Source organism: Helianthus annuus, chromosome 14, assembly GCF_002127325.2.
Source record: "Helianthus annuus cultivar XRQ/B chromosome 14, HanXRQr2.0-SUNRISE, whole genome shotgun sequence".
NCBI classification, from domain to species: domain Eukaryota; kingdom Viridiplantae; phylum Streptophyta; class Magnoliopsida; order Asterales; family Asteraceae; genus Helianthus; species Helianthus annuus.
Window position 1 is genome coordinate 96,328,138 of NC_035446.2, and position 18,262 is coordinate 96,346,399.

The 18,262-nt window shown below is 36.0% G+C and overlaps 2 protein-coding genes across 2 annotated transcripts in view; one reads left to right on the top strand and one right to left on the bottom strand.

Annotated features, from left to right (window-relative positions):
- Positions 1 to 4,999, bottom strand: part of LOC118486521 — a 39,686-nt gene extending 34,687 nt beyond the window's left edge. The window contains exon 1 of the mRNA XM_035983018.1: positions 4,661 to 4,999. Within this exon, the coding sequence (XP_035838911.1) occupies positions 4,661 to 4,999 (339 nt within the window). The remainder of the gene's footprint in view (positions 1 to 4,660) is intronic.
- A 7,522-nt stretch (positions 5,000 to 12,521) lies between these two features.
- LOC110877184 lies at positions 12,522 to 14,350 on the top strand. The gene is made up of 3 exons (XM_022125352.2): positions 12,522 to 12,690; positions 12,772 to 12,845; positions 13,487 to 14,350. Exons 1-3 carry the CDS (start codon positions 12,671 to 12,673, stop codon positions 14,173 to 14,175), a joined length of 783 nt encoding a protein of 260 aa, XP_021981044.1. The 5' UTR covers positions 12,522 to 12,670; the 3' UTR covers positions 14,176 to 14,350.
- Positions 14,351 to 18,262: the final 3,912 nt, after the last annotated feature.

An 18,262-nucleotide genomic window follows, 5' to 3' on the forward strand; every position in this document is an offset into this window, starting at 1 on the left:
AAACGATTGCGTATGACACGTTCGACGTGCGGAATCCGTGAACGTGAACGACCGAAACACACGAGACGTACTCAATCTGTGATTCTATAGAAACGTATGAAAATGTACAAGCAACACGAATCACCTTTTGCCTTTCTCTCTCTACTTTCTCTCTCTAGCTTCTCTCTCTAACCTCTAACCTTCAAAGCTCCAAAATGGCAAAAGTTCTAAATGAGAACCCTAATGGTTCTATTTATAGGCCAAAGGTGATAAGGAATCTTTTCTTATTTACAATAATGCCACCTTGCCTTTTAGTAACAAGATATTACATTATAATCACTAAAGTTCTTCTGTTTCTGCTACGAACGGAAATGACGGAGGCGATAGACATTACTGCACTAACAGACTCCCACTTGGATATTGCCGTAGTCAATCCGTAATCAAGCTCGTAGCGACTTTTCTTTCTTTCTCTCTTGAGTCTTCTTGAAGCTTTAACACGTATTTAGCAACATAGACTCCCTCTTGCTCGTACAGAATCCCGGTGGATCTGTCTTCAGCTTCAGCTCCCCCTTTCGGTAGACTCTTCAGGCTCCCCCTTTCGTCAAGCTTCCGTGCTTTGGGATCGACACCTGGCTTTCCGGTTACAAGCTCTTCCAGAAACGATACCTGGCTTCTTACACGCTTCCGTTTGCATTGAGCTCGTCTTCAGACTCCCCCTCAGACTCGGCTGTCGGGATCGTAGTCTGGAATAACATCTGCAACACTCATACATTTATAAGTGACAATGTTTTGAAATTGTCCAGAAATCGTATTCTGGATCTTTAAACTTTCTAAATCAAGATCCTGGCTTTAAAGATATAATAATATGAATATATCCAGGATTATCTTGACTCTCTCCCCCTATCAAAAAGCTTCATAGATTTAGCAGTTTCAGCGAACAAAAACGAAAACTGGCTCTTTTCAACAGATTTTAACAATATGAGCATCCAAATCCTTCACGGTTAATCATCCAAGTCCAAATTAATGACCTTGGAGATGTCACAAACTCTTTTTAACTTTTAATTTTTAACTTCAAGTTTCAAATTAATGAACTTGTTTTATTTTCAGAAACACGATCAGCAATCTCAGATTTTGAAACTCAGCATTCAGACATCGGTTGTCGAGAATAAAGCAGAAATCAAAATTTTTTTGTATTTTTCTGAAATATAAAGCAGTAAAGAAATATGTACAAACATATTTACAGACAATATTTTTGTTTAAGTATGCGTCAGAGGATCATATCAGTTTTTGACAAGTCACAAGTACCGTTGAGCTTACTTTCACATTAAGAATTAAACAATTCACTTAGATTGTCGATATATTTGTCCACTTAACATTTCATACAAATTTCAACTGATTCACGATACGAATTAGATGTTTTAAGAACTTAAACTCATTCATGTGTCCCACCTCTTGAATATACTCCCGTATCCAGATCCCAATATTCAGTCTTACAGGTGAGAATACTACAATGATATCTGTACATAAATTAGGTATGCGAGGGCCGAGGGATCTCAGGTCGATACTTCCGTATGTGTAGAGAGATATCAGCTTCGACTTTATGGTATGTCCCCTTTAGAGGATCTTTTAGTTACAACAGCAGCGACTATCAATTTTATTGTTTCATCTGCATGCTGAGGGTTTATGCTATGTTTCAAGCATTGGCAGAAAGTATTATCCAAGGACTAGGTCAGAACTTCCATTCAGCAGAAGTCCCGGAATAATACCCCAGACATCATTGAGTATAAAAACCTAGTATATCAGAATACGAAACCTTTCAAACGAGATTTCAGGGGTTACCTATATATCCAAGTAGTGTTCCCCACGAAATAAGTAAGTTTGAATTTAGGTTTATATCCCGAAAAAGTTTACTAAATGTATAAAAACCTATCGGCATATCATCAGTGAGACTGTTTAACGCTATTTAATCATTACATTTCTTTAGCATACTGTAACTGTCTACTGATGTACTATCATTTCCTCTTTTTATACAAAACTCAATTTTTGAATTTTATCATGTTTTTGGCCTTTTCAAATTTTCTAATGTTTTTGGATTGTCTGACAATATTTTTTACTCCACCTAAAATTCAAAACCATTTAAAGAAAATTTGACAAACCGACACTGATAGCTTTGTCTCGCCATCCATTTTCTGCTTCACATGCTCCGTTTTGCAGAAAATATATAATGTACCCCCATGATTTACAACACATTGATCTTTTACAGTTTGAAAACCGTTTTTCAATCTTGTGAAATTAATCATGTTTGTTCCGCCGTGAGGGTTTCGGCATATTCAATCAGAACTTCCCCTGATAACAAACTATTTTCCCATTATGATTTCAAAACACTTAAGTTTGTTTTAATCAAAATGGTTTTTCCGGAAAATAAGTTTTGTTTGATTCACACACGGGGTTTATTCATCACCTTGTTCTTTCATCAACTAGTACGAAAGTTAAATCAAGTACAACTTCATGTCCTTGATAAAACATTTCTCAAGAAAAATGCCGATTCCTACTCCTCAATTACCAACCTGGGAGTTCCGGCAAATTCAAATAACATATTTTTGAATTTTTGTATTTTTGACAAATTTAAAACAACATATTTTTTATTTTTCAAATTTTGATAAAATGAAAACATATTTTTGGTTTTTAAATTTTTCAATTTTTAGGGTTTTGAAATATTGTTTATTTATATACAGAAAACAAACAAACTCCCTGTTTAACCATTGCAGGGATTAGCAGCCTCCTGTGCCAGGCTGCTTCGAGTCTCCTTTGGTTGACATTCAGTTTTCTTCAGAAGCACCTGCACATTCAAAGTATTCAATTACTTGAACAATTTAGCCCAGGTCTGTTGAACCTTAGGCATTTCAACACAATATGCATCATTCAGCTTCGGAAAATCTTTGTCTTTTTGTACAAAGACTTTGTCAATTCTGACTTCAACCTTTTCATCTTTTACCGAAGCAATTTGTTTCTTAACACTCCATGTTTGACCTTTTGGAGTCCCTCATTTGTAAAAATGTGACTCTTTTTGAACATTTGGACTCTGAACAACAACTTTTGGTTTCCAAAACTGGTTTGGTTTTGTTGCATCAACAGTTTTTTTCCAACTTTGTGTTGTTCTAAGTCTGGGTGTCACTGATTTCCATGTTTGTTGTGAGTCAGCCTTTGACATTTTCGGCTTCCAAGTTTGCTTTGAATCAAACTTGGTTGACTTCTGATTCACAACTTCAGATTTCTGTTTCTCAACATAAACAGACTTCTTTTTCGTCTCAACACCAACAGGTTTCAGATTCGGACACTTGCGTGCAAGATGTCCAATTTGATTACATTTGAAACATGTTCTCTTGGACACATCTTTGACCTGTTGTTGTTGTTTTTTCTGAGCATGAAACTCTTCATTAGACTGTTGTCTAAATTTGAGTTCTTTCTCTTCTTCTGAACTTGTTCCGTGAACGAAGTTCATTTTTGCCTGAAAATTCGGAGTTTCATTTTTATTCCAATTTTGTTTCTTCTTATAACCCAACTCAGCCTTCATGTTTTTCTTCTTGTAACCAGGTTTGTTATAAAAAGTTTTGTGACCTTTTCTAGCAAACTTTGGAATCTCAGACTTTTCAATTTCAACCATTTTGAAAATTTTATCAACTTTTTCTGAAATCACATTCTGAATCGGGAAAACAACATCTAAGAATAATTTGTCTGATCCAATCATGGTATAAACCAATCCCTTTGAATCATCATTCAAATTTTTCTCAGATTTTGTGTTCTTCAGATATCCATCATGAAGATTTCCTTCATCTTCATCCTGTGATTCAGATTTACTTGTATCAACCGACTCTTTGTTCAACACGCTTTCAACGACTTTACCTACCACCTCTGGATCATGAGAATCATCAGATTTGGAATAGGTTATGTCAATGTTATCTGGCAATTGATCTACCATGTTGAAAGCTTTTTCGACCTTTTCCGCATCATAAAATGCAAACTTTTCCGGTGGTGGAACTTGATGATACTCTGAGCCAATGCCTTTCTTGTTCTGCTCAGACTCACCATCACCCGGTTTTATATTGAAAATTCGTTCAAGCACATATGACGACACGTGATAACTTTTTAACTTGTTGTTTTCCTGTTCTAAATCAACAATCTGTTGCTTTAGCTTAGCAACATCCTCAATATAGGAATTAACAACATCTTGTTTTATAGCATACATTCGTTTAAGTTCTTTGGTTCTTTCACATAAATAATTCATTCTTGATTGAGCATATTTCATTTCGTCTTTCACCTTTTCATATGACTCTTTTGTAATATGATATGCTAATTTCATAGAGTCATATTCCTTTTTCATTTCTTGACAAGCAATTTCTTTTTGAGAACAGTCTTCTGTCATTTTAGAAACATTTTCTTTCAAAAATTCATTTTCTTTTTCTATTTTTTTACATTTTTCTGAAAGTTTTTCATCATTTTCTTTAAAAACTTTTTCTTTTTCTAACATCTCTTTGCATTTTTCTTTGAAAATGTTTTCGATTTTTGTGAATTCAAGATTTCTTATTCTGAATTGCTCATCTTTTTCAGTACAATCTCTGCATGGTTCCATGCATTTCTTGCACTGAACAATCAGTTTCAAGTTTTCAGAATCAGAATTTACCTCAGTGATTGTCACTTCGGTGTCTTCAGTAGCTTCTTTTTTCTTCTGATCAGCATCATCTTGTTTTTCTTCAACACTGACTCTCTCACCAACATCACCAGCTTTTGACTTTACATCCTTCTTTTCTTCTTCTTTTACCTCTTCTTCAATCTGTTGTTCTACAGAAACAACTTTTTTCACAACTTCTGCTTCAACAACCTTTTCAGCAAACTTCTTCAAATTATCTACCATCTCTTCAACATTTTTCTTCATTCTTTCCTCATCCCTTTTTCTCAAACATGACAGCATAGCATATCTGATATCTTTTTCATACTGTTTAACGTATGCATCATCTTTCATCACCCTTCTGTAGTATTTGGCTCTCAACGGGACAACAAGAAGAACATCATCAAAAATTATGTCTTTCTTTGGAACAACCGGTTCTCCTTCTCTGTTGTAGTAACATTCTCTCTTCTTATCCCATCTTCTGTTGCTGACAGCACTCTCATACTCTTCCTGTATCTCATCCATTCTGTTGTAGACCACATTTCTTTCTCTGTAAGTCTTCTCACTCAAGATCTCTTCTCGAGTTTTCTCCTTGATCTCAACTTTTTCTTCATGGATTTCAGCAGTGTCTTTGTCTTTGTTTTTATCTTGAATCTCAGCAACGAAAACAAACTTTCTTTTTTCTGTAATAGCCCTGCCATGAGCTGTTTTTCGAACATTTTCCAAACGATCTTCTTCTAGACAAATTTCGCTCCAGTCAAACCCTTCATCATCATGAATGACAAAACAGGCTCTTGATTTCTCCTTGGGTTTATCTTCGATTAATTTCGGCTCTTCTCTGCTTCGGTGGTAGATGTATCTTTCGATAATAGTCATCGTTGAAAGGACGTTCATTTACTTCAGCAACTTCTGCATTTTTACACTCTCTTTTGAAATGACCCTTTTGCTTGCATCTGAAGCAGGTCACTTTTGACTTGTCGAATCCGAGCTTCGTTGATGGACCACCAAGAGATTGTTTCCCAGTAATTTCCATGTATCTTTGAGCTCTTCGAATGCAGCTTGCCAAACACCAACGAATATCAATAAGCTCCATTTCCTCTGGATCAATCTGGTCGTAGTCTTCTTTTGTCAGTTCCGAATTACCGATTTTTCCAGCTACAAGACCTTCATATGATTCCAGAACGGATGCAAGAAAGCTCATTTGCTGCTTTGCTGCATTGATGCTCATCGAAGGAGAATTCTTTAGTTTAAGAGCAATGTTGCACAAAATCTCCTCTCCATCTTCAGATCTAGTTTGTGAGGATGAATGATATCCAGAATGATGACTTGTTGACGTTGTTTGTGGTTCCTTCATCTTTTCACCACTGAATGCTGTCTTTGGTGAACCAACACCTTTATCAGAAGGTACACTGCCTTTGTAGTACAATCCAACATTCTGTTGATGTGAAGAACCAGTCATTTTGCTTTGCTTTTGTAGCTCCAAGTCATGACTTTCAATCTTTTCAAACAAAGAATCAAGAGAAATTTCATCATATGAAGCATCATTTTTTAAGATAAAAACAAACGTTTGCCACTGATCAACTCGTGGTAACGCTTCAATTACTTTATCTATATGTTCCTCTCTTGTTTTGTCAATTTGAAAACGTTCAAGCTCGATTTTAAGGTGACAGAATCTCTCTATCATTTGCCTCACCGATTCTCCTTTTAAACCATCAAAAAGATCAAATTCTTTTTTAAGTAAAGCGATTTTGTTCTTTTTTATCTGTTTGCCACCCTCAGCTTTAACACGTAAAGCTTCCCAAACCAATTTTGATGACCCACTATGATTAAGCAATGCAAATATATCATTCCTAATTGCTGACTGTATCAATGCAATCATCCTTTGTTCAGCGGCAAATTCTGCTTTGTCATCTCTGGAGAATCTTTTGAATGGTAGTTCTTCACCTTTGTCATCTTTTGGCTTTTCGTATCCATACTCTAGACAGAACCAACTTTCATGCGCATACGCTTTTGCCCAGTTGATGAACCGCTCTTTCCACCAAGTATAGTCTTCAATACTTTCGAGAGTTGGTGGCTTTGAGTGCGTTCCGTAAAAGTTATCATGCTTGATGTTCTCATTGATCGCCTTCGTGATGGTTTTTGGTGTAACATTTGCAATCTCGGACGATTCGGATGTGAACGCGTTGAAAAACGTGTTATAGAATTCCTCAGCCATGGTTTGAACTTCTGAATTACCTTGAATCACCCTTTTCGAACCAAAAATTCAAGATTTCTCCAAAACGGCTTGGAATTTTGACCTGAAAATTTGTAGGCTTGTAGATCAGATATTTTCGCACAACATATCAAAAATTCAGTAATTTTTAATCGTAAAAAGTTGTTTAATTTTGCGATTTTCAGTCAAAAACGTGAATAGATGAAGAAGTGAAGAAATTTTGACAAATCTGAGTGAAATTGACTCTGAATCTGATGAATTTCTGTGCGAATTCGTGCGTTTGATCCGTGCAATCGAGCTCCTGCTCTGATACCACTTGTTAGGACCAGTTTGACTCCGAAACGATTGCGTATGACACGTTCGACGTGCGGAATCCGTGAACGTGAACGACCGAAACACACGAGACGTACTCAATCTGTGATACTATAGAAACATATGAAAATGTACAAGCAACATGAATCACCTTTTGCCTTTCTCTCTCTACTTTCTCTCTCTGGCTTCTCTCTCTAACCTCTAACCTTCAAAGCTCCAAAATGGCAAAAGTTCTAAATGAGAACCCTAATGGTTCTATTTATAGGCCAAAGGTGATAAGGAATCTTTCCTTATTTACAATAATGCCACCTTGCCTTTTAGTAACAAGATATTACATTATAATCACTAAAGTTCTTCTGTTTCTGCTACAAACGGAAATGACGGAGGCGATAGACATTACTGCACTAACAAAACGTAATTTTAAATGGAGGGCAAAACTGTAATTTTAAACTGGGAACAAAATTATAAATGAGTTTTTGAACCGAGGGCAAAAGCGTAATTTTGAGCTAGGGGCAAAATTAGTATTTTATTTTGAGCTGGGGGCAAAAACGTAATTTTAAACTAAGGACGAAAGTGTAATTTTAAACTGAGAATAAAATTAAAAAAATGGGTTGGTCCAATAGGGAAGTGCCAGGCAAGCTGTGTGGCACTATTCCCTTAACTTAAAAATACTTGAACTGTGGGCAAAAACGTAATTTTGAGCTGAGGGCAGAATCGTAATTTTGAGCTAGAGGAAAAAACAACATTTTATTTTGAACTGGGGGCAAAAACGTAATTTTAAACGGAGGGCAAAACCGAAATTTTAAACTGGGAACAAAATTAAAAATGAGTTTTTGACCCGAGAGCAAAAGCTTAATTTTATGCTAGGGGCAAAATTATAGTTTTATTTTAAGCTGGGGGCAAAAACGTAATTTTAAACGAATGACGAAAGCGTAATTTTAAACTGGAAGTAAAATTAAATTAAAAATTGGTTGGTTCAATAGGGAACTGCCAGGCAAGCTGCCTGGCACTATTCCCTCAACTTATAAATGTATATGTGGTAAATACGATATTCATATAATTTTAAGTTTTTCAAAATTAACTTATTAAAGTATTCACATCCATGGCATCAAATTCTGTGTATGGTGTTTTTAAAATATAAAAAGTATAAAAAGTGGTTGTGAGTGGAGGGGAGGGAAAATGTTACTGTTCATCTGTATATTTGGGGGACACTGTTCACCCATATAATTTTTTAATATATTTTGAAAGTGGTTGTGAGTGTAGGAGAGAGAAAAGATAATGATAATAGTATAAGAAATATTATTTAATTGAAAAGGAGAGAGAAAATGTAGTATTTTTCAAGTGTAATTTAGGGTGAAAATATGATGGGATGGATGTGAATGCTCTTATATATAGCTTTCGTTGATAGGGGAGGGTTCAAATGAAAACCACTAATTAGAGTGAAAACTTGAAAACTAACTAAAAAAGTCTAAAAAACATGCCATTTTTTACAAATTTTCGCTACTTTTTATGTCTAAAAAAATCTTTTTAAAAAAAAAAAAACTTGTACTGCACATATGCATTATATGTGTACTACACATGTGTATTATTGCACGTGTGCACTATAATTTTTTTTTAAGTTTTTTTATATAAAAAGTAGCGAAAATTTATAAAAAAAATTGTAAAAAAAAAAATTGGTATGCTTTTAGGCTTTTTTTAGTTAGTTTTCAAGTTTTCACTCTAATTAGTAGTTTTCAATTGAACCCTCCATAAGACCATGGGGTATGGTGGGGCTTGGGTTGGGCATTTGGTGACACGTGTATCTTGAATATTCTCAACCCAAAGCCAAGTTTTCAAGGGGTATGGTTGGGGCTTGGGTTGGGCGTGGCTGGGCGGGTGGCTATGCCACATCAACAATTATTTTTAATATATATTTATATTTATAATTACATAAAAATAAACATACATATTTAAAAAAAATACATAAACATACATAATAATTATCAAAATAAAAGACAGTCATTCTTCGTCGTCTTCGTCGGTTTCGAACTCAGGAATCGTTGAAACATGTTCCACCAAATCAGCTCGAAGGTTCTGATGTATATCCTTTGACTTTATTAAAAATTCATTTGCCGCTTTATCTTCGTCTGTTACGTTACCTGGTTGGGGGTCATCGTCATCATAGTAGGTAACGACCGCTCTACCTTCATCCTCCAAAATCATGTTGTGAAGAATGATACATGTGTACATCACGTTTCCAATCTGATCCTTGTCCCACAGTCGACAAGGCATTGCCAATATTCGCCACCTTTTCTTCAAAACACCGAATGCTCGCTCGACGTCTTTACGTGCAGCCATCTGCACCCTGTTAAACTTTAATCTCTTTGGATCTGAGGTGCCGTGTCTTGTGAACGATTTTACGAAAACCCCCCACTCTGGGTAAATCCCATCAACTAGGTAGTACCCGTACATGTACTCAATCCCGTTTACAAAGAAAGTTCCTTTGGGTCCTATATCATTTACCCGATCATTGAAAAGAGGCGAGTGGTTTATGATGGTAATATCATTATGTGAACCTGGCATACCGAAGAACGCATGCCATATCCAAAGATCTTGGGACGCAACCGCTTCAAGCATGATGGCTGGCACCCCGTGAAATCCACTAGTGTGAGCGCCTTGCCATTGGGTAGGACAAAGTTCCCAGGGCCATTTCATACAATCTAAACTACCTAGCATCCCGGATAGCCCATGATAATCAGCGTGATGTTCCAATATTTGTTGCATGTCACTGAAGGAGGGCTTTCTCAAATATCTTTTCTTATAAAGTTCCAGAATTACACGAACAAAAGTTGTGAAGAGTTTCTCTAGCTACACGTGCAGACATTTTTAAATAGCCATCCATAATGTCCGAACTATTGCCATACGCTAACTGCCTAAGTGCGACCATGACCTTTTGCCACGTACTAAATCCTAATTGCTCGGTTACATCGGGTTTTTGTTGGAAATAATCATATTTCTCCTCAAGATCTCTAGATATTCTTAAAAATAAGTTTCTACTCATACGGAAACGACGCCTAAACATTTTTTCATCATACTTAGGTTCCGCTGAGAAGTAATCGCTTACCAACAAATCGTTAGCAGTGTGCCGTTCACGAGCGATGTACCTTCTCCTCCGTTTAGGTTGTTGAGTCTCTTCCTCATCGTCTTCGTCTTCCACGATAGCTTTCACCACCGCCGCGATCGTTTGTAGAAATATTTCCGCACCATCGTCAGATGATGATGACGATTCAGTATAACTTGAAGAACTCATGGTAATATTGTGTTTTATGTGTTTGATATTGTGTGAGAAAAATGTTAAATGTGGTAAGCATTTATAAAGGAGAATTTTTTTTTTTTAAAGTAGCCCCCAACGGCTACTTTTAATGGGCCAATGACAATCCGCCAACTAAACTTGCTCCCCCGCCCCACGCCCGGCTTGAAAGTCAAGCCCCAAGGGGTCACGCCCCAACCCAAGCCCACCCGGGGTGGTGTCTTGGGCGTTTTACCCCAACCCAAGCCCCATACCCCACGGCCTAAGTTCCTTAAAGTTAACATGCAATAAAAATACAAATCTATACTATATAATAAAAGAAACCTGTTTTGAGATACTTGTCATTTTCTCATTTAATTGATTAAAATTATTAATAATACTAATAATAATATTTAATCTAATCTAATACAAATAATAATAATAATATTTAATCTAATCTAATAATGATAAGAATAACAACAAATTAAAACGTAATAACATTTTATCCTTCTGCTATTAAATAATAAATTAAACTGAAAAAATAATACTAGCTTTAAGATGTTGGATATACTTAAGTCAAATATTATACCTTGAAAATTAAATAAACAATGCCCAATTTTTTTAACTATCAATATGGATTGTCTAAGTTATTATATCCATTAAATTTTATTCTGAAAACAATGTCTAATTTATTAACTTTCTATAAAGGTAATATATTAATTTTACATAAAATTATCTTCAAATTATTTAAATAAATTCATTTTATTATCGATATTCGCGATACATCAAAATGGTTAATTTATCTATAACGTTCTATAAATTAGTCTGTTTGTATCCCGATACATCGAAATGGTTAATTTATATATAACGTTCTATAAATTAGTCTGTATGTATACTTTTCACCGTAATTAATATTTACATATAAGATTCCTGCATATTTTTGTGTGTTCTTTTAGCTAAGAAACATCTAAATGATCATGTATTTATTTACTTATATGCGTATTCAATTAGATTAGATTATACAGGATAAGGGATTATACAGTTATTATACCAATAAGCTACAATATGTATATTATTAGATATATAATATATCCACATAATAAATATAAATGGATCATTTTGTCATATAGTAGAATCAATATATATTGTTTAGTATAATGGGTTATTTATTAATTTTATTTACTTATATGCGTATTAAATTAGATTAGATTATACAGGATAAGGGATTATACAGTTATTATACCAATAAGCTACAATATGTATATTATTAGATGATATATAATATATCCACATAATAAATATAAATGGATCGTTTTGTCATATAGTAGAATCAATATATATTGTTTAGTATAACGGGTTATTTATTAATATCAATTTCAGTGATTGTTAATATACAATTATTTTCATTTTTCCTCTTATCTCTTATTTATTTAATTTTCTTTTCTCAACTATTTTTTTTTTTGTTTTTACTTATCAATAACTATTTAATATTTCATTGATTCGGCTACGTGTAACACTCTAGTTTCTAACCTATTAATAAATAAAAAAACAAAGTAAAATGTTATAACTTATGTAATACACAAGTTTCTAACCTAATAATAAATAAATAAACAAAGTAAAATATAATAAAAATTATATAGCACATCAAAGTTCATTTTCCAAAAACATATATTGACGACTATGTGTGTTAACTGATTACATTATATGTATTCAAGCCGTGTAATACACGCGTTTATTAAATCTGTGCAACGCACGTGTTTTTAAAGATGTAATTTTTTTATTACTTAGTATATAAAACTAATATTTATTCAACCCGTATAATACACGGGGTTCTAACCTAGTTATGTTATATCTAGACACCAAACCAGCATCAACCAAGCCCAACAAAACAACCGTAAGTCCATAATCACAACATTAAAAAAAAAAAACTCATGAGTGAGAATGTGGCCCAACTCATAAGCCCAGTTGGTCATTTCTTTAAGCATCATAACAACAGCCCATTACACATCAAATATTCTGAACCGGCACCTTCCCACGTGTCCGGTTCACCGCCGCTTCCTACTTGCGTTTACTTAGCGACGAAGCACCGTGTGGGGCAGAACCGTCATTAATAATAAAATAAAATTCATATTAATTCTGCCGAAAAGAAAACGGTTTCCAAACTTTATCTTCCCTGAAGAAAATAATACAAACGTGAAAGACTCCATTGTTCATCATCTTCAGGAAGAATTTGATGGGTCTGCTCTCCAACAGGTGGCTTTTTTCTTCAATTTTGTGGTTCATATGTTTGCTTTTGTTGATTATTTGACGAATAATTTGATTTTTGTGATGCAGATTGGATAGAGCGAGTCTGAAGCCAGGAGATCATATATATTCATGGCGGACTGCTTATATTTATGCCCATCACGGTAATATATCATCAATTTGTTCTAATTTCTTTCGATCGATCTGTTGTGTATTTATGTGTTATTCATCTAGCTATGAACCCTAATTTAGTAATTTTTTGTTATTTGATTGCGTGATATGCACGCGTGTTCGTGTGTTTGATTTTTATATTAGTAGGACTAAATTAAAGTAATTTATAAGTTTGTAGATTTTGGAATCTGGTTGGTTTGAAGTTTGTTATTATTGTTCTGATTGTAGAAATTTGGAGAAAATTAAGGGTCCTAATAATCCCACGCCCTAAAATCTTAATTTCACACCCGTCGTATAAGGTTATACGGCCCGTATAGAATAATCTAACATTCTAACATGACAAATATTTGGCCGTATAATGTTATATGGCTCGTATACATATAGAAAATATTAGGACCCGTATAACATTATATGAGGTTTGGGTCGTATAACATTCTATACGGGTCATATAATGTTATACGGCCCGTATACATGGACAAAAAAACATTCCCTGACATTTTTTTTGTGCAACAATCAGTTATACAGCCCGTATAACTCTATACGGGCCGTATACATGTAGGGGTGTGAAAATAAGATTTTAGGGTGTTGGAATAGGGAGACTCAAAATTAAATGTTTTTGAATTAATGTCAACAGGTATATATCTTGGTGATAACAAAGTTGTTCATTTCACTAGACGTGGTCAAGAGGTAGGAACCGGAACGGTGCTCGATGTGCTCTTGGTTAGCTCCGGTCCACGCCGGTCCCTAGTCCCGTGCACCACCTGCACTCACACCGAAGACACCAACGGAGTCGTGTCCTCATGTCTGAACTGTTTCCTTTCCGGCGGGATTCTGTACCGGTTTGAGTATGCCGTCACCCCAGCTGTGTTTCTCGCAAAAGCCCGTGGTGGGACCTGCACACTTGCAGTCTCGGACCCGAGTGAAATCGTGGTCCACCGCGCAAAATACCTCCTCGACAACGGCTTCGGCTGCTATAATGTATTCAAGAACAACTGTGAAGATTTTGCGATCTATTGCAAGACGGGTCTTCTTGTTGTTGACCAAAGGACAATGGGTCAAAGCGGGCAGGCGGTTTCAATCATCGGCGGGCCACTTGCGGCTGTACTTTCAACCCCGCTTAGACTGGTGACGACAAATGTTTATGGGATGGTGGCGACTGCTGTTAGCGTGTATTGTGCTAGTCGTTATGCTGCTGATATCGGTATGAGGAGGGATGTCGTGAAAGTTGGTGTCGAGGATCTGACACGTAGGATAGCGACCGGTGCACTCACGGTTGTTGAACCTAGTATTCCTGCTTTGGTGGCTAATAATAATGCTACCTAGTATTTGGGTTGTTTTAAGATTTGCTAATAATATCATGTGTTGTTGTGTCTGGTTTTCTTTCGTTGTGGAAAGAACAGATTTATGTTGATTTGTGGCACTTGTTTTGGTCAACAGTATTTGCTTGACCATAATTTTGGGTGTTTGTTCCTAATAATATCTTAAACTGTAAAACCGACACGATTGTCACCCTGCATATTAAAGAACTATAAGAAATTACCGAACGTAATGTCTTAACCATATATTTATGTCAAGCGTCAAGCATTAGTTAACCAGTAGTAGGGTGTGTTATGCGGTCTATATCGAGCAACCCGATAACTGGACTCGCTTAGAACTGACCGATTTGGTACAGTTTTTGTTTTAGACTTGAAGCTTTCGGGTTTGGTTCAAATCTGAGTGTATTAAATGGTCAACCGAAACCAAGGTTTAAAAGAACGGAAACGAGTTTTGAGGCGTTTTCCCTTCGCCTCACGAGGCGTAAGCCTTGAGGCGAAACGAGGCGTAAGGCCGAGGCGGTATTAATAAAGAAATATAAAAATTTTATATATTATAAAAATAATAATACTAACTAATTTCATCATTAGATTAAGAAAACCTACCTCCTTAAAATACACCTAAGACCTTACTGCAATATCTTCTAGAAGTCCTTAACCCTAATCCTACGCCTCCACGAAATCCTATCTTGGACCATGTCCTCAGAAAGATGCAACTCTACTAAATCATGCCTAATCTGCTCATCCCATGTCAGTTTGGGTCTGCCTCTTCCTCTCCTCCCCTCACAGTAAGAGTTTCCACTACTCTAACTGGTGCCGTCGTTTCTCTCCGCTTCACATGCCCAAACCATCTCAATCTCCTCTCCTTAATCTTCTCCGATATACTAGCCACTCCTAATCTTTCTCTAAAAACCTCATTTCTTATCCGATCTAACCTCGTCTGTCCACACATCCACCTCAGCATCCTCATCTCTGCTACCTCCCCTCCTCCCCAGACCCTATAAGTAGCTTTGCTATTTGTGGGATTTACTGGGTATGGTGGTTGTAATTTCATCATTAGATTCATCAAAATTATCAAAAACATACATAAAAAAGACATGAAATGCTTGAAATTGACACAAAAAGTCAAAAACATCAAAAACAACCATGAAAATCCCATGAGGCGCACCTGAGGCGCAGCCTTTCTTGGCGCCTCGGCCCCTCTGAGGCGCATATGCAGTAAAAACCCCATGAGGCGCGCCTCAGACTCGTTTTTTGGCCGTTTCGCCTTGAGGCGCGCCTTGAGGCACACGCCTCAAGCGTTTTTTAAAACCATGACTGAAACCCGATTTGGTGATATTTGGTGATTTAGTATAATATTTTAACCTAATGTGTATGTGTGCGGCTCCATGGGAACCGAATCAGCAGCACCTATACGATCGACGGTCAAGTGAACTCAACTGCAGCAACGATCTGGCCCAACATTATATTCGATCTGGCCCTGACCGAAACAACATTATATTTGGTCTGGCCCAAACCGAAACAACCGACTAACTTACCAAATTACGTCTGCTCTTTGGATTTAAACATAGGACCTGATCAGGTTTCGGATTGGTCGGTGTGGCTCTCAATGCCCAGCCCTAACTACATGTGCTTCAGGCATTGATACATCAAAACCTCTTAAAAAAGGTCTACATGTTAACTGTACGTATAGAGTTCACAGGATTCTTATCATGAAAAGGTACTAAACAATCAAGAGTCGACACGTGGCTGGCTGAGGCAAGATGTATATGCAATTCATGAATAATTACACAATGTATGTTAAATATTTACGCAACCAAAGTTTATAATACACGGTTACGCATGTAACACATAGTACATTGATGTTATAAATATTCTGATTTTTTTTCAAGTATACCTATACTAAGCTATATAAAATTTAAGATGATAAATTTTCATTTTTTATGGTATACCTTTTTGGAATAATAATGAGGTTTATATATATAATTTACATTTAAAAATAGTGAAAATAGACATGATAACAAAAAAACAACAATGGTGGTTTTTCTCATTTCTTCACGTCAATTAACTTATTCAACATGTCCATGTGTCACCCAAATCATCTCCATTATTGATTTGTCATGTGCATGATACCACATCACCTCCACGACCCCCCTCCACAAACCACACCTTATAACCTTAGGGGTCTTTCTAGATGTACAAGGCCGGCTCCAGTGCGATCCAAATGAAGCAATAGCCTGGGGCCATCATCTTTAATGGTCATCACCTCCACGATCCCCCTCCACAAGCCACACCTCCTAGCCTTAGGGGTCTTTCTATATGTACAAGGCCGACTCCAGTGCGATCCAAATGAAGCAATAGCATGAGGCCACCATCTTTAATGGTTACTTAGATTTTCTTCTTTATAAACTTACTATATTGCTTTGATTTGTATAGTTTCTAAATTATTTAATTCATTTATATTAATATTCATTATTTGTGCTTTATTTGTATAGCATAAAAACCACCTAATTTTAAATTGATTAGCTCCTTACTAATAATTTCCATGTAAAACAGAAATTAAAAGTACGGACCAAATTCTTTGTTAACAAAGGGCCCTCAATTCTTACTTTGCTTTGAGCCTCTAAAATGGTTAAGCCGGCCCTATATATGTGCAGCATGTATATGGGTCGTATACATTCACATCACACAACAAAGCTAACATTCCCTGACATTTATCGTATAGGTGTAGATGAGTCATATAAATGTATATTGGTGAATAGTTGATATTCCCTAAAAACACAACTCGTATATGTGTAAACAGGATGTATAAGAGGCTCGTCTACACGGGTCGTATACATGTCAGGGTGTCAAAATAAGTTTTAAGATGTGTGAATAGCTTGAGCCTAGTCATGAAGCTATTTTAGCGGCGTGAGAGTAACCGAATAAATGAACAACTTTTCTGTATGACATTTGATTAGCTTTAAGAGATGAACATTTATTAGAACATAAATATAACAATAAATTTTGGAAATTTGGTAATTGGAGGGGACCATTTCCTTTAATCTAACGGACCACTAGCGACAAACCAAACAACAGAAAAGGAATTATTGTTTATGATTTTGAGAGTATAAGCTTGAAAATTATGATGAGACAATTTTCAAGGTAGTCATTTTCTCGACCATTAGGCCATGTCTAGTGTTCCGTGATATACCGCTCAAATCAAACATGGCGCCCCATAGCGCCACCCAACACAATTACAGGGGGCGCTACGGGTGTTTAAAATTGTGCTCCCGTTATCCTTTCGTGGCATGAGGGGGGATTGTTTTCAAAAATCCAATAGTTACCACTCACACACACATATATACATACATATATAATGCCCTATACATATATAACCCCACTACACCCTTTTGTGATATAAAGCTCCTCTCTAACGCGTTTCGCCACTTGTCGCATAACGCCCCTCGGGGGCTTTATGACTACATATGGCCTAAGGAGATATGAGAACAATTATCATCTATAACTATTAGATACGTGAAATCTTAGTCGTGTATTTGAGACCAATGGTAATTTCAGGCTCATATATAATTGTAAAAATCTTATCATATAGTTGGTGTCGAGGATTTGACACGTAGGATAGCGACCAGTGCGCTCACGGCTCACGGTCGCTGAACCTAGTATTCCGGCTTTGGTGGCCAACCAATAACGTTACCAAGTATTTGGTTGGTTTTAAGGCTGCTGATAATATCATGTGTTGTGTCTGATTTTCTTTCTTTGGAGAAAGAATAGCTTTATGTTAACTTGTGGCACTTCTTTTGGTGGTCAAAAGCACCTGCTTTATGTGACTCCTATTCACAAGAAGGAAATGTTTAAAGTTGGAAAGTTTTCCAATTTTTGAGCTAAGATATTTGTAACAATGCAACCAAGTTATTGGAATCCTAAGCAAGTTAAAAGATATGAAACTATGTGAAACCATACAAATTGGTTTTTGGTTTGGTTTCGTGGTCAGTTTTTTCATGAACTCTTAGTCCGTCGGTTTCAAATTGAAAACGTTCTAGATGGTTTGGTTTATACTTTATAGTATATACTGAAAACTAGTCGTATAAAACTGGACC

Bases quoted from the DNA above. Each gene is read 5' to 3' on its own strand.
- LOC110877184 (XM_022125352.2), top strand. From the start codon at position 12,671: ATGGGTCTGCTCTCCAACAG. The intron at 12,691-12,771 runs GTGGCTTTTTTC...TTTGTGATGCAG, and splicing joins ATGGGTCTGCTCTCCAACAG to ATTGGATAGAGCGAGTCTGA. The intron at 12,846-13,486 runs GTAATATATCAT...TAATGTCAACAG, and splicing joins TTATATTTATGCCCATCACG to GTATATATCTTGGTGATAAC.